Source organism: Heptranchias perlo, chromosome 1 (genome assembly GCF_035084215.1).
Source record: "Heptranchias perlo isolate sHepPer1 chromosome 1, sHepPer1.hap1, whole genome shotgun sequence".
Taxonomy (NCBI): domain Eukaryota; kingdom Metazoa; phylum Chordata; class Chondrichthyes; order Hexanchiformes; family Hexanchidae; genus Heptranchias; species Heptranchias perlo.
Window position 1 is genome coordinate 28,588,084 of NC_090325.1, and position 17,647 is coordinate 28,605,730.

The 17,647-nt window shown below is 44.5% G+C and overlaps 1 protein-coding gene across 4 annotated transcripts in view; it reads left to right on the forward strand.

Moving 5' to 3' along the window:
* Positions 1 to 17,647, forward strand: part of nsd2 (nuclear receptor binding SET domain protein 2) — a 96,541-nt gene that overhangs the window by 22,013 nt on the left and 56,881 nt on the right. For all 4 annotated transcript variants that reach the window (XM_067982863.1, XM_067982844.1, XM_067982873.1 and 1 more), the window contains exon 3: positions 8,482 to 8,653. In XM_067982863.1, the coding sequence (XP_067838964.1) occupies positions 8,482 to 8,653 (172 nt within the window). The remainder of the gene's footprint in view (positions 1 to 8,481; positions 8,654 to 17,647) is intronic.

The window sequence follows — 17,647 nt, forward strand, 5'->3', positions numbered from 1 at the left end:
ATCCCGTTGAGAAGTACCCTTGTGTGGTCCCTCGTGGGACAGGAATGGACTGGCCAATAATGCTTCTCGTAGTCCAATAACCTGACTACATTCAGTGTCTACATTGATGCATGAAGAGGATTGCTGGTCCTAGTAAACATATATTTTCTTTTTTTTAAAAAAGTCACCATTTTCAGACAAGTGGATAATGTTTTAATTCTAATTGTGATGTAATATTTATAATACATAATGCCTTTGTGAATTCCTTCAGGTTTTGCCAGTTAATTCCCTTAATGGTTAAAGGCACAACCCAGTATGTTCCTAAGCTTCACAGACAGAAAACCCCAGGTTCCATCTCTGGTCTGTGCTCAGTTGGTTGATGTCAGGACAGCATTTGGGGTTTTACAGTTGGCCTGTAGTGCTCATGGGAAAGGCTGGTGAAAAATTAACTAAGGGCTCCACTCCTTATTGCAATCAGGTTACTCTTGCTAGAAAATGTACATGAAGAGGTTGAATTGAATGAGAATAGGATTGTGCTTAGCTGCAGTGACCTCCATGGTCAAATATCCTGTCATTGCTCACAAAAGATGAATCACCGGAGGGCTGGTAGCACCTGTGGATTTGTGCCCCAACAAGAAGCGGTGAGGAGAAATGGTTGTTACCCTCCTGAGCTTATGACTGCCCTACTGGTTTGTTAGCTTTATTTTGCTACAGCGTGGTTCCTGGTCCGTATTCTATTTCTCCGCCACTTCTGGATCTTACAATCTCCAACTTTGCCACGGTTGTTCTGCCCCGTGATCGATTCCGCACACCTCCTGGCTTTTCCCACAGAAATACCTCTAGCAGTGTGTCCTCCGATACTCCACCCTTCACATAGCTTCTGGACTCACTCGTCCTCCGAACCTGGACATCAGTTCATCGATGTTCCAAGCTGGCTCCACCCTATCTACGACAACTTTATCCCACCACGGGGCCCCTGACTTTAACTTTGGACTCCCTCCTATTGTCTCCTCTCTTCCCCCATTTATTACCAGGACATATCTATCCTAACCTTGCTATGTAATCATGCCTATGTAACATTGCATGCTTGTTTCGGCTGCTGCTCCGAACCTGAACCCATCACTTCTTTTCCCTTCCTTCCCTTCCCCGCCCCCCCCCCCCCCCCCCCCCCGACTTTTTTCTTTTTACCCCTCCTAGGCCCCTCTCTTCTGTCGTCCTGCCTCCTTTCATTTCTTCCCTCTCGGGTACTCTGCCTCCCAAATTACTACCCCAACCCTTCAGTACTGCTTGACCATCTACTCTCCTGCCACCGTCCCAGGCTTAACCCTCTTGGATAAGCCGACAACTTCCCTCTGTACCTGTCTTGGAATCCTCTGAAGGACCCTTCAAGGCACTCGTCACTGCCTCCTTATGAGCAGTAACCCCAACTGCCCCATCCTACACTCTCCAACTTTTCCGCCCAGTGCGCCCGCCGGGGGCTAACCTTGCCAATCTCCTTCCCATCCCACTCAAACCCTCCCAGCGCTGACCTGTGGACTCAGCTAACGGATCAGCTATCACCGCCCCTTTCCGCATCTTCCTCCAGAATGTCCGTTCACTTGTGTACAAGGCCCTTTCCATCCATGAGCTTATTGTGGATGATTGCATAGACATCATGACCTTGACGGAAACTCGGTTGACGGGTGATGACTCTTTACCCTTAATGAAGCCCCCTGCCTGGCTATGCCTTCCATCATTTGCCCCGTCCAGACTGCCACGGTGGCGGTGTGGCCCTTATCTCCAAGTCACACCTTGATCTGTCCCCCTGCTGCTTTGGCACCTTCTCCTTCTTTGAGAACTTCACCTTGTTCCACCCCTCTCTCCACACCAAGTTTCTCACTGAGATATCATCACTGCTTTCCTCCTTCAGCCTCTGCACCGAGCGACTTCTCATCCTCGGTGATTTCAACCTCCATCTCAACTGATTATGCTCTCCTCTGAGTTCACTGCCCTCCTATCCTCCCTTAATCTCTCCCTCCATATGAACTCCCCTACCCATATTCATGGCCACCCCCTCGACTGTGCCATCTCACATAGCCTCTCTGCTCCCATTGTGTCAATCACAGATAAGACCATCTTTGATCACTTCTTGTATCCCTCGCCACTCAGCCTCCTAACCCCACTTCTATGTTCACCCCTTGGAAAAATTCTCCCCCATGGCACTTACAATGGCACTTTCAAATTCCCAACTGTCTAGCCTTTGGCCCTCCCATTCACCACAACATTTCTGTAGCTGCTCAATCACACCCTCACATCTCATCGCCCCATAGAAGAAAAGATGGGGGTACGGGTGTGATCCGCTCAATCACAACCGTACCTCCACGTTTGGTATCCTTGTCCCCATTAAAACCCTTACTCTTCCTCACCTGGTTGTTGCCCCTGGTACAGCCCTCCTCTCTGCAAACCTGATCCTCCTGGAATGCAAAGATAGCCACCGGCTTGTCTTCACAACAGACCATCATCTTAAACCTCTCTCCGCTGCCTTCTCCACCCTCACTTCCGACAAGTGCGAGGAGCTCGTGGACTTTTGTCACTAAGATTGAGACCATCTGTTCAGCTGCCTCTGCCTTTTCCCTCCCTTCCCCTAGCCCACCAAGCCAAACTTCCTCCTAAGGATCCCCCCTGCCCTAGTCCTGAGCTCACATCTTTCTCTAATTTCTCCGCTCGTGCCCTCTCCTAGCTCATCTTGTCCATGAGACCCATTTCCTGCTCCCTCGACCCTATTCTCATCAAACTGCTGACCACCTAACTTCCCTTCCTGGCCACCATGTTAGCTGATCTTGTTAACGGTTCCCTGTCGGGTACTGTTCCCCCTTCCCTTCAAATCTGCCATCATCACCCCCCTCTTCAAATAACCAATTCTTGACCTCTGTCCTTGCAAACAACCGCCCCATCGCCAGCCTCCCTTCCCTCTCCAAAGTCCTTGAATGTGTTGTTGCCTCCCAAATCTGTGCCCATCTATCCTGCAACTCCATGTTTGAACTCCTTTCAATTCTATTTCCACCCCGCCACAGCATTGAAACAGCCCTTATTAAAGTCATAAATGATATCCTAATTGACTGTGACCATGGTAAACTATCCCTCTTCACCAGCTCGTCTTGTCTGCAGCCATCGACACAGTTGACCACGCCATTCTCCTCCAACGTCTCTGCTCCGTCATCCAGCTGGGTGGGACTGCCCTCGCCTGGTTCCACTCGTAGCCAGAGAGTCACCTGCAATGACTTCTCTTCCAGCTCCTGCACTTGGCCTCCTCCTATTTCGCATCTACAAACAGCGACAACATCCAAAAACATGTCAGGTTTCACACATAAACTGACACCCAGCTTTACCTCACCACTACCTTTCTCAACCCCTCCACTGTCCCTGATTTATCACGCTGCTTGTCCAACATCCAGTGCTGGATGAGCAGAAATTTCCTCCAACTAAATATTGGGAAGACCAAAGCCATTGTCTTCGATCCCCGCTACAAACTCTGTTCCCTAGCCACCGACTCCATCCCTCTTCCTGGCCACTGTCCGAGGCTAAACCAAACCGTTTGCAATCGTGACATCCTATTTTGTCGAGATGTGCTTCCGACCACGTATCCGCTCCATCACCAAGACTACTTACTTCCACCTCCATAACATCGTCCATCTCCATCCCTGCCTCAGCTCATTTGCTGCTGAAATCCTCATCCATGTCTTTCTTGCCTCAATTCTCTCTTGACTGGCCTCCCATCTTCCACCCTCCATAAACATGAGCTCATCCAAAACTTTGCTGCCTGTAGCCTAACTCGCACTAAGTCCTGTTCACCCATCACCCCTGTGCTCGCTGACCTACATTGGCTCCCAGTCCAGGAATGCCTCAATTTTAAAATTCTCATCCTTGATTTAAATCCTTCCATGGCCTGGCCTCACCCCTCCCTATCTCTGTGACCTCCTACAGCTCTGCAATCCTCGGAGATCTCTGCGCTCCTCCACTTCTGGCCTCTTGCCGATCCCCGATTTTAATCGCTCCACCATTGGCATCCATGCCTTCTGCGGCCTAGGCCCTAAGCTCTGGAATTCCCTCCCTAAACCTCTCTACCTCTCCTCCTTTAAGTGGAGATGCTGGTGATGGACTGGGGTCACTCCTCCTTTAAGACACTGCTTAAAACCTGCCTCTGACCAAGCATTTAGTCACCTGTCCTAATATCTCCTTATGTGGCTTGGTGTCAAATTTTGTGAAGCGCCTTGGGACGTTTTACTGTGTTAAAGGCGCTATATAATTGCAAGTTGTTATTGTGGTAATTGGGAGGAGGGAAAGAGATGAGATTTTGGCAGTTGTGGAAAAATCTGCACACACAGCAGGTGTGTGATTCAGTACTTAGCTGCTCCATATGTCTTTGCCCGGTCCTTTGTCTAACTTCAGATTGGGTAACCTTGATAAAATGGGGCTTAAGTTGAACTGGAGAATAGTACTTTCACTTGATCATTCAATTGGAGGAGTTCTTTCTATATCAGATTTGTCACACTGGAGGAGAGTTGCTTTTTCCTCTGGTACTTTTATCTCGGAGGATCAAACCTATATTACCCAGGATTAACAATGGTCCTTTTGTGAATATAAATAACTAGTTGAGAATTTTACCCAACCATTTTGAACAGTAACAGAGTTGGAGTTTTTTGCAATGTTAATCCTTTCTAATCACCTTAATGATGGAGCATGATGTGACCCTTTGTACAGAGGCCATACTGAGTCAGATTAGCCTTCTGACCCATCTGTACTCATGCTCCCATTGACAGGCTATTGGAGCATGAGAAGTAGGAAAATTTCATTTTGGCCTAAGCCAATTTTATTTTCTTTGATCACTCATGTTCCTACTCCTATTGGTATGAAAAGAACCCTATTTTTCAGTTTCCAGCTTTCCTGTCCTGAAGGTAGTGACTTGCTGGGGTACACTTCTCCATTGGGCCATTGGTCGAGTTCAGATACATTTTTTAAAAAACGTGTCACAACCCAATTCCATCTGCTCCAATTATTGGAAATAGTTATGTGATCTAGTTGTTAGTGGGCTAGGGAGACATGATAACTAGGGTGATGTCTCAAAATTGTGTTTCTGTTAAATACACATTTAATTGATGACAAACTTCAAACATGTATTGAAAAAATCTGAATTCCAATCTGCATGTCACTGCATCAGGAGAAATGGGGAGAAAATTAGAAACAAAAAAATGTATAAACAAGTTTGATCAAGTAAAAGTGCATGATTAGATACTAAATTTTGAGCATCCACTGCAGTATTTATTCCTCTAGGATTTTCTCTTTCAATCTTATATGTGTGATTTTTCTCCCTGTTCCCTGTGGGAAAAGGCTTGGCTATTCTAGAGTCACATTTACAACTTTCTCATTATGGCCTCAGACCTTCCCCAACATGGGGTGGGAGGCTGCACAAGTCAGCAAAGGCAGATGTTGACCTGTATGGCTACTGGTGGCCAGCATCTAAATTACAACACTGATGCAGACATTTATTGCTGGCTGTATTTTGCTGATGGGATATCCAGTGAAACTACCTTCAGTAGAAGGTCTATCAGTCTCTATGCCACATCACAGGATTGCATCCAATGGCATGCTTAAGTGAAGAGGCATAAGAAGCAGTAGTTGTCTGATATTCCTCTGTAAAGCACCGTAGTACATTGTTCTATGTTGAAAGTGCTATATAAATGCAATTTGTTGTAGTTACAGATAACAAATAGTTCTGAATCCTTCTGATGCTTTTTAATTGTTTGTCTATTCAGCCTGTTGAGGTTTTGTTTCACTAGCTAGAATCCATTTGCAAAAAGTTCACTTTAATTTAGTAGCTTTATCAATAAAGACATTTCTTTTTAATGTGTTTAAAATTGTGTCACTTGTCTGTCACTTTCTGTGACTTTTGCTTTTAATTTCTTATTTTATATCACCTTTCCCCATTAATGGCAGGAATGGGAAAATAGTATATCTTAACCAAAGCGTGGGACACTTCGCTTCCTTTCAAAATTTAGCCTGATTTAAATCAAAAAGGCAACAGCACCAACCAGAGTTTGAACCAAAAAGTTCAGCTGGGATATTTCAGTTCATGTCTATGAATCAACATCTTGAGTATTAGATATGTGATAAAAATGGATTGTGTGCATCAAGTGGAGCAGATGCAAAATTTGGTTAAGTATTAGTGGGTTAACCATATTTTTCTTGTGAAAGAGTCTGCACATGAAGAGAATTTCCATAAATGGCAAAATGAATCTGCCAGAGTTGCATTTGAGTCAGCTTTTTTGTGGTAACACATCAGAAGTAGGGGAAATGTACTTGGGAATAGATGAGTTAAAATATTGCCCAACTATTTTCTCAGTTATAAGCATAACATTTTTTTCTAAGTTGCTCATTTAAAAAGAATGTTGAGGGAGTCTTTGCAATTACCATGACTATACCAATGAAGTGATTCAAGTCAGTGAGATAAATTGGAATCTAGTGCATGAAAGAAACAGGTCCATATATGTCCTTTCAAAATTAACCAATTTTAGAGATATTTCCACACCACCAAATCTTTTACATCCATCTCAGAAAGACAGGAAATTGATTACCTGCTGTGCCATATGAAAGAGATTAGATGCTTGTTTGTAACTCTGGATACCTGTGGAGTTCTTCAGCATGGAGTGGGGGTGATGGTAGTTTTCTAACTCCACAATGCCAGAATGACTGACAAGGGAGGTTGTATTATTTTCACAAAGCTCAAATATCCATGCTTCCATCCATTCCTGTGGATAAAAAGTAACTGTGCTTATGGCAAAATAAACCATGCTGTATGTTCTTATTTTAAGTGTTAATGGTGAGTAGTAATAGATGTGTGTATATATAAAGTAGCTTATCACCAGGGAGAATGGAAAATCACAGCCACGTTTTTAACACTGAATTCACAACAATTGTCCTGTTCTGCTCATCAACTTGCCCCTTGCCATCACTTCCAAATATTACTGCTCAGTATAACAAACACTACTGCACACTGGGCAAGAACTTTTGTTGCAATCAACATGAATCTCCCCAATGTGCATCAGCAGTTAGGAACTGTGAAGGTCAGTGAGATTTTCAAGGGGGAAGACTGACTCGGTGAAGTGTAAAGGAGAATGCTGTCCAGCGTGAACTGGGAGGAGAGTGGGGAAAAAGTAGTAGCTCCGTGTACTCTGAAGGGGCAGGGGGGGCGTGGTGGTGATGTAAAAAACGTAGATTTAGCGTTAGTACCAATGAGCATCCAAAATGGTGTTCTCCCCAAGAAATTAAGGGAAACCTTGGAATGTTTTCCACAATTTTCTGTAGTTTTTCTGCAGTCTTGCTTATGTCAAAATATCTCAAAAGTACTTCAGATGATAACTTAGTTTTGATCTGCTGTGAGTATTGTGCAGGCAAACACTGGTGACTAAAGTTTTTGTCTCCTTACCCCTCCATTAGTGACTCACTTTGGGATGTGGCTCATGAGTGTTCACAGTCCTATGGTGTGTTTGTTTTAAAAATGTTGAATAAGATGGACCTGATGGTGCAATAAATTAATGCACCTTGCAGTGCCACAAATTAGGAGATGTTGGTTGAATTAAATATTAATTTGCAACTCTGCTTCTCCCAAAAGGTTGAGCTCTCAATCTCTGAAATATCATTGGGCACAATCGCAAGCAGAGGAGCTGTCTTGGCTGATTTAGAAGTGAGGCTGAATTAGCTTATATTGCCATAAGAATGTGAGACAGTATGGAACAAGAAAAGGCTGTCCAGCTCATTCAAGACTGCTTCTTTCACAGATTATGTGCAATCTATCTTTGTCCCATCCACGTAATTTGTTTAAATACTCTCTGACCTCCCAAATGTAATCCAGAAGAACTTAGAACATAAGAGGAGAACTACAGGATATTTATCCATTCTCACATTGAATCCTGGCCTGCTGCCTTGCTTTCACCCCCAGCACAGCCCTGCTTTCACCCCCAGCACAGCAGAGTCCAGATTATCCAGTGGAGTATTTGTCTCAGTGGGGGGGGGGGCTGAAGAAAGGGAGAAAATGAATGACTTGAGGATAAATTGCACCAGTATTTTGTTTGTCTAATGGAATGATTTTCTATGTGATTTCTTTTTCCCTTCCATTTAGAATGACCTTTTTTCCTCCCAAAGTAGAGCTTTAAAATTGACGCCTCTACTCAATTTCATTCAATGTTTTGGTAGCCTTGGGTAGAAATTCCATGAAAAAAACTAAGTATAAATTCTTGATATGTCAATATTTTGAAAGTTGCAGTGTAATTAGGCATGACAAAAAGTGATGGTTATTTTTGTCAAACTAATATTGCATAAACTTCCCCTCTCTTTTTCAAAATACATCCGTCAACAGGTAAATTATTTTATAAATTTGTCAAAGCTGGTTATAATAAACCTTACTTGATTTCAAAAACTCAATCCTAACGTTCACTCTGGCACTTCTGTGATGTTTTCATCATATAGACTGAAGAAGACCAAGGCAATGAAGAAGAGAAAGATGAGGAGACCAAGGATAAGGATGTCCCAGTGAAATATGATGTCGGGGATATGGTGTGGTCCAAAGTCTCTGGTTACCCTTGGTGGGCCTGCATGGTTTCTTCAGATCCCCTCATGAGCACCCACACAAAAGTAAAAGGTATTTGAAACAATAGCTGTTTAAATATTAAATTGTGAAGCAATTCTAATTTGAACACTTTAATGCAGATGTGTGATTTCAAGGCACCCCTAAGCCAAATGAGAGGTCTCTTAAAATTTAGAGCAAGAAACCAGTAGAATCATTGTTTCCATTTTTAGTAGAGTGACATGCTTGAAAAATAGCTGGTTCAACTGGGGAGAGGTTGATAGAAATATCTATGTTCATTTCCGTGCCATTTTGTCTACCACTCCGGAACCGATCGCATTACTTCTATCTCCCTTGTTCTTTCTCATCTCTCCTGTCTCTTCCCCTTCCTATTGCCCAGTCATGCCTCCTATCATTTCACCCCTCTCGAGTATTTTGCCCCTTCCACCAACTTCCTACCACAACCCTTCGCTATTCCTTGACCATCCTACGTTCCTGCTATCAGACCAGTCTTGTCTCCCTCTTGGATAAACCCACAGCTGCCCTCAGTACCGCTCTCTGCATTCTCCGAAAGACCCATCGAGGCACTGGTTGCTGCATCCCCAATTGCCCTATCTCCTCTCTCGCTGACCTTCCCACCTAACGTACTTGTTGGGGATAATCTTGCCAACCTCCTTCCTGTCCCATTCATCCCTCACACCACTGAACGCATGGACTCTGCCAGCGGATCAACAATCACCATCCATCTCCACATCTCCCTCCAGAATATCCGTTCACTTGGGAACAAGGCTCTTGCCATCCATGACATTATTGTGGATGACTGCATCGATATCATGGCCTTAACAGAAACTTGGCTTATGGATGACGATACCTTCCCCCTCACTGAAGTCTCCCATAAGCCTCGCTATACCTTTCACAACCTGCCCTGTGTAAACTGCTGTAGTGGTAGTGTGGCCCTTTTCACCAAATCTCATCTTGGTCTGTCTCCCTACTCCTCTGGTGCCGTCTCCTTTGAGCACCTCACCTTCTTCCACCCATCTTGCCTCTCCCTTAAAATCCTCAATCTCTACCCTCCACCCAACCTCCATGCAAAATTCTCACCGATATCCTCATGGTTTCCTTCCTCCGCCACTGCACTTCTCATCCTCGGTGATTTCAACCTCCATCTCAACTCATCATGCCCTCTCTCATCTGAGTTCACTGCCCTCCTATCCTCCCTTGGACCTCTCCCTCCATATAAACTCTTCTACCCACATTAATGACCACCCCATTCCCATTGTCTCAATCATAAGGCCATCTTTGTTCACTTCCTCATGTCACTCACCACTCACTCCCCCTTCCAACCCCACTTCCTTCTGCGACACCCTCTAGAAAAATGTCACCTTTAACTTTCTAGCCTTTGGCCTTCCATTCACCACGGTACTTCTGCAACTACCTATCTTCTCAAAAATGCCCTCACTTCCACCTTTGCCGACCTTGTCCCCACTAAAATCCTTACGCTCTCTCCCACCTTGGTATGGCCCCCATCTTCATTCCCTTAAGTCCAAGAGATGCAGATTTGAACATTTATGACACACAATTGGTTTAGCCATTCATCACTAGATCTGGCTGGACCACACTAAGCACAATTAAGCCCTGCTCTCCTCTGCCAAAACTGCTTACTACTCCAGTTTCATCCGGGAATGCAAAGATAATCCGTGGCTTCTTTTCTCCACTACCAACCGTCTCCTTATATCCCACTCTCCTGCCCCTTCTACCCTCACCTCCAACAAGTGCGAGTAGCTCATGGACGTCTTTGTCACCAAGATTGAGAACATCCGTTCAGTTGCCTTTGCCACATCCCTACCTTCCCCACGCCTACCAAGGCCTAGCCCAGAACTCGCGTCTTTCGCTGGTTTCTTTCCTCTCCCTTCCTGCCCTCTCCGAACATATCTTGTCCATGAGACCCCACATCCTGCTCTCGCGACCATATTTTCACTAAACTGCTGACCACCCAACTTCCCTTCCTGGCTTCAGTGCTAGCTGATATTGTAAATGGTTCCCTCGTCGCAGGTACTGTTCCCCCTCCCTTTCAAATCTGGCATCAAAACCCCCTCCTCAAAAAACCCACCTTTTATCTCTCTGTCCTTGCAAACTACTGCCCTATCTCCTACCTCTCTTTCCTCTCAAGTCTTTGAACGTGTTGCATCCCAAATCTGTGCCCGTCTTTTTTTGCAACTCCATCTTTAATCCTTTCCAATCAGGTTTCCACCTCTGCCACGGCACTGAAACAGCCCTAATCAAAGTCACAAATGACATCCTCTGTTACTGACAGTGGTGCAAAATATTTCCTCATCGTTCTTGAGCTGCCTGCAGCCTTTTACACAGTTGACCACATCATCTTCCTCCCAACGTCTCTCCTCCGCTGTCCAACTGAGTAGGACTGCCCTCGCCTGGATCCACTCTTACCTATTGTTAGCAGATTTCGCTGTTACTGTCGCAACTGTGGATTGTTAATCCATCAACAATAACTTCTGCTTGATTCTAGCCCAAGTGGTTATAAAATAGCAAGTTTAATAGGTTGACTTACAACAGAGTTGAGCTGCAGCCATCTTCAACATTACATTCAACTGTATTATAGTTATAATACAACTGTCTACAGATTACATTAAATAACAAGCAATCAATACAACCTAATGGACTCCTGACAATATCCTCTTGAGAGCCCTAACTTTTGAGAGGGAGCATGCCCTATCTTTATACTATTCGGCTGCGTTGTTCTGAACGTAAGCACCACTGGTCTTGTCTCATGGTCGAAAGTCCTCCCACCGTGCTGACGCCACGTTACCAACTCATATCCTCTCCACCTCACAGACCGCCAACTTCCACCTCCATATCGCCCATCTCCACCTTTGCCCATCTGCTGTTGAAACCCTCATCCCTGCTTTTGTTTCCTCCAGACTTGACTATTCCAATGCTCCCCTGGCCAGTCTGCTATCTTCCATCCTCTATAAACTTAAGCTCATCCAAAACTCAGCTGCCCATATCCAAACTCACGCCAAGACCCAATCACCCATCACCCCTGTGCTCGCTTACCTACATTGGCTCCCAGTCCAGCAACGCCTTGATTTTAAAATTCTCGTACTCCTGTTCAAAACCTCCGTGGCTTTTCTATCTCTGTAACCTTCTCCAACCCTCCAAGAGCTCCATGTTTCTTTAACTTTGGCCTCATACATCCCGCAATTCCTTCAGCCCATCGTTGGCAGCCACTGTTTCAGCACTAAGCTCTGGAATTCCCTCCATAAACCTCTCCACCTCTCTCTCCTCAAGGTCTACTTTATAACCTACCTTTTTGACCAAGCTTTTAATCACCCATCCTAATGTCTCCTCCTTTCATTTTATGTGAAGCACCATGGAACGTTTTACTACGTTAAAGGCGCTATATAAATGCTAGTTACTGTTATAATCATTTAATTTTCATTTATCGCATTTATCTATATATCTATAATATGTAAGTCCTAGATATCGCATGCGTTTCTTGTAAGCGCCGCACATAATTCCTATCACACCACACCCATCAACTAGCCCATCGTAACCAACACCGCACCATTAAAAATGTAGTACACACATCCTGTTGTCACACTTTTATGGTTGTATTTTGTTGATTGACAAAGTATAGCAGCAACAAATCATAATTGAAAAGGTAGGGAGCATGTGAATCAAAAACAAGGAATGTAGTTAAAAAACTGCCAATGAGAAACTATTAAGGACTTCTGAAAGTCAATAGTCTTGAAGGACCAGTCAAGAGAAGTTACCAATAAAAACAAATTGAGAAAACCTATGATTCTAAAAGATGAATCAGTCAAATCATTCAAATGTTTTTTGAAATAATTTCCCTCTGCCATTTTTTTCTCTAACTAAAATTTCTAATGTCCAAAATTACATATGTCACAATAACATGATTTAAATTTAATCTGTGTCTTAATACCTTCGCTCAAATTTTAATGTAAGGCCTCAGCCTGAGTCGAAAGCATGGGCTTCAACTGGATATTTTTCCCAAGAACAGTTAAAGGGAGTTACCAGCTACGTCTGTATATTCTGAGAATGTGCCATTTGCAGAATTTATCAGTATGCATCATAAGTGTCTCTGTGTTGAAGCATATCCTGTGAAGATTAAGGAGTTTCATTGCTTTTTCCAAATGACTGTGACACAAACTAAGAACTGAATTCTTAGACCGATAACACCTGTGACGAACATCACCTGTGGATTCCTTGTTAATATTTAGAAAGCAAAACAGTTTCTTTAGTAGAAAACTTGAATAATATTTCCCCCCCTGCCCTGATTTAAACTGAGCTGGAAATGGTTGAATTATTGGGTTCCTTCTGATTCGTTACTGTCCACGTCAGGCATAGCAAGCCTTTTCCCCATTTCATTTTGGCACCAAATTTGGTTAAAAATCTTTCCTTTCTGACCGATTGTGAACCACTTTAAAGGTTTTTTTTATACATTAAAATCTTGAAAACTGCATAAGCAAACTTTTGAATGTTTTTGTGAGGTAATTTGGTTCATGGAAAATTGTTCATAAAGACAGTACAAGTTGGCAGAAGCACTAATAGCACACTTAGTGCTTTAAGGCAAGAACTGGCTGATGGGGGGAAAAACGGTGCCGGTGGGGTGCTGTGTGCAGGCTGTAAAGCAGATATAGATGGATCGGGAAGAGGCTGATTGACAGGAATGGGTTGAAGAGGGCATCTGATGGCCTGAAAGAGGCCAAAGGAAGTTTGGGCCCCAATTTCTCCAACTCCCCTTCTTCCCCCAAGCTGTTAGACTCTGACCCCACCCCCACCCCCCTCAATAATGCCAAATCCTATTCCCAGGACTTCTTCTGTAGGTTTTCTCCCCCAGTGCTTCCTGAATTCTGGGTTCTCCCCAGCGCGCACCCCCCCACCCCTTCTCTTACCCCAGTGCTCACAGTTACTGCAACCTCTGTCCCCAATGATCGTAGGTCCTAATGCTCTTCTCCCATTGATTCTAGATCTGCACCAATGCTCTCAAACCCCCCCTCTCCACAGTGCTCTGAAGGGGCCCCATCTATTCCTAATTATTGATTCCCCTATTATTTCTATTTCTGCACTTTGCCTCCCTTTCTTTGGCAGCCACTTGCTCCATGGAGCTGCAGTTTTGCTTGAGGCTGCCCACCACCAAGTTGTTAGTGTCACAAGTATTTAGTACTGAATACCTGTTTGTCAATTCAATGGTCTCAGGTCTCCTCTTCCTATTCTAAAGGATTGTCACCCACACCGCGCTCAGATTTTTGATCTTGAGCAGTTGGTGCCTCTACCATCACATTAAGGAGGCTGAAGGGTACCTGGAATGTATATTGAAGGAGGTGGTCATCCCACAGGTGTAGGGTGAGTTGGTGAGGAACAGAAGTGGGTGACAGTCCTTTAGAATAGGAAGAGGAGACCTGAGACCATTGAATTGACAAACAGGTATTCAGTACTAAATACTTGTGACACTAACAACTTGGTGGTGGGCAGCCTCAAGCAAAACTGCAGCTCCATGGAGCAAGTGGCTGCCAAAGAAAGGGAGGCAAATTGCAGAAATAGAAATAATAGGGGAATCAATAATTAGGAATAGATGGGCGCTTTTTTAGCCACGACCAAGAGTCCCAAATGGTAGGGCGATGTTAATTTTGGTTCTACACAAGTTAATGTCTCCACAGTTTGAACCTCTTTGAACTCAACGATCTTCAGTTTCTTGCGTGGAACAAGTTTCTTGTTTGCTTTTAAGTTTGATTTGCAGAGTTAGTCAACTACAGTATTTGATTTTCCTTTCTGATCCAGTGTAATCCTCACGTGATACTATCTAGATTTGACTGCTGTACACAATAAAGTCTTTGGCAGATTTGTTCTTGAAATTGGTGTTTTATCTGTAGAGACTTAGACCCTTATTGAATTATACCGCTGGAGTAAACTACAGCATATGGAGGATGCTTAAATAATAAAGAAAAATTGATTTTCTATCTTTTCAGGCTCTCTTTTTTTCATTCTTGGAATGATATCCATCCTCCACATACATGATCCCACCAAACCATCCTCTCATTTCCTATTAGGTTTCTGGGATTTGGTAGTCACTTTCAAGTTTAACTTCAGGATAGAATGAACTGGCACAATGGTGAAGGTTCTGTGGCATTAGGAGATCATATATGGCACTGCCTATCTGTGATGCATGACATTTCATATACGCAGCAAGGATGTGGTTGCCCCAGAACCAGTCATGGTATGCTTAACTTGTATAGTATGTGAGGATGTATAACGTTTGAGGAACGAACAAGACTTTACAAAGTAGATAATATTTCCTTCCAGGGCTACATAGCACCGCATTCAGATAACAGGCATTGAACCTTTGGAATTCTCTACCCCAGAGGGCTGTGGATGCTCAATGAGTATATTCAAGACTAAGATCGATCGATTTTTAGACTCTAAGGGAATCAAGGGATATGGGGATCAGGCAGGAAAGTGAAGTTGAGGTCAAAGATCAGCCATGATCTTGCTGAATTGCATAGCAGGCTCGAGGGGCCATATGGCCTACTGCTGCTCCTATTTCTTGTGTTTCTTATTAAACATTAACCCTGCCCCTTGCCCCCCACCCCCCAAAACTATTCCAGCCATATCACCAGGTCCAAATGACATGAGTTGGGGGAAGGGCACTAATTAAAGCTTTTGATGGCCCAGCAGAACGCTATTGCCCCAGTTACTGGGAGCAGTGAATCCATCAAGGGAGATTAACCTTTGTACTTTGGGGCAGCAATATCATTTGTTGGGTTATGTAGGGAAATCACTAGAAGACATTCTGAGTGAAACTATGGACTTTTAATGTATGGGGGACAAACAGGTGGACCCGGGGCAGTGGGGAGCAGTAAACATTTTTAAAATCTAAAACCCGCCTCTAACTCTCCCACTTCCGGTTTTCATGGGGGCGGGCGACCAACCAGCTCTTAGGAGGTGAGTCGGTCAGTAAAAGCTTTCAAGGAGGCCATGGGCCTCCATTTTTACAGACTTTTTTATTTTTTGTTTTTAACCCCTGGGGGCCGGGATTCTTGGGCCTTCTACTTCACACCAAATGAGAGGAAGTGAGAAGGCCTGAAACTGCAGTTAAGTGCCTTTCATAGCTCAATTTGTGGGCCCGGAGGAGCAGGAGTGCTACCTCCCTGGCCCGGCCCAACAAGCCTACCTGAACCTCCCCCCCCCCCCCCCCCCCCCCCCCCCCCCAATAATCCCCTCTCCCTCCGATTACTGAGCCCTCCCCCGCCTTGGATCTAACACCTTTTCATGTCCTCTCCCTGACTGCTGTCCCGTTTGACAGGCTGGTCTCAGTTGATCAGGCCGGCCTGTCAGGCGGGAAACGGACACAAAAAAAAAGACGTTCTTACTCCAAAATCGCATGGATGTCCGCGAAACCCGTACTTCCGGTATCTGACATAGATTGTAAGGTCATTAGAATGAGAAGAGGTCAGCTCCTGGTACATTTTCATGTGTCATAAACCAGAAGAGACTGCTGACGGAATAAGTATGTTAGTTGACAGCCACCCTCTTTGACCACAATTCATTGTACAAATTGAGATTGTTTAGACTACATGTTAAAAGTCTTGTGTATTTTTTAAACTAATTTGTAATGGGATTTCCTTTCTTTTCCTTACTCCTTGTTGGGATATGATTTTAGGAGTGCCAGTTCGCCGCCAATAATTGGCGCACGTGGCAGTTCTTCATGTGTGAGCCTAAACAGTGATTTTCATGGGGCCATCACAGCCAAGCCACTTCCAAGTAGGGGTTGTTAGATATTGATCAAGAATGGGAACACTGACCCTTCCCCCCACCCCCCCCCAACCCAGCCTTACCTGGGAGTGTTGAACTAATATTAGCATCTCAGACTGCTACCCAGCAGGATCAGAAAGCTTGGAAAGATCAGAAATTGAACTTGGAACCTTCCTGGTCTCTGTGTTTCAATAATTTACTGGTTTTATCCAGCTGAACCATTGGAAGAAGTTTTTTATTTACACATGGATCAATTAGCATGCAGTGCAGAAACATGCAGTTGGATTCTCCTGTGCAGCTTTTTCACCGTAGTGCTGAAGACCTGTGCTTCAGAACTAGCCAAGATGTTTCGGTACAGCTACAACATGGACATCTACCTGACCATGTGGAAAATTGCCCAGGTATATCCTGTGCACAAAAAGCAGGACAAAGTCAGCCCTGCCTATTACTGTCCTGTTAGCCTACTCTCTATCATCAGCAAAGTGATGGAAGGAGTCGTCATTAGTCCTATCAAGCAGCACTTGCTCACCGACGCTCAGTTTGGGTTCCATCAGGATCACTCAGCTCCAGACCTCTTACTGCCTTTGTCCAAACAAGAGCTGAATTCCAGAGGTGAGGTGAGAGTGACTGTCCTGGACATCAAGGCAGCGTTTGACCAAGTGTGGCACCAAGGAGCTCTAGTAAAACCGAAATCAATGGGGATCAGGAGGAAAACTCGACAGTCATACCGAGTGCAAAGGAAGATGATTGGTCTCCAACAAGTACAATCATTTCAGCCCCAGGACAAAGCTGCAGGAGTTCCTCAGGGCATGGTCCTAGGCCCAACTATCTTTAGCTGATTCATCATTGACCTCTCTATCATAAGATCCAAAGTGGGACTGTTCGCTGATGATTACAGATTCGCAATTCCTCAGATAATGAAGCAGTCAATGTGATCAGTGGCAAGTAACATTTGCGCCACATAAGTGCCAGGCAATGACCATCACCAACAAGAGAGAGTCCAACCAACCCCCTTTGACATTCAGTGACATTACCGTCACTGAATCCTCCACTATCAACATCCTGGGGGTTGTCGTTGGCCAGAAACTCAATTGGACCAGCCATATAAATACCGTGGCTACTTGAGCAGGTCAGAGGCTGGGTATTCTTCAGCGAGTGATAACACCTGACTCCCCAAAGCCTCTCCACCTACAAGGCACAAGTCAGAGGATGATGGAACACTCTTCACTTGCCTGGATGCGTGCAGCTGCAAGAGCACTCAAAGCTCAACAC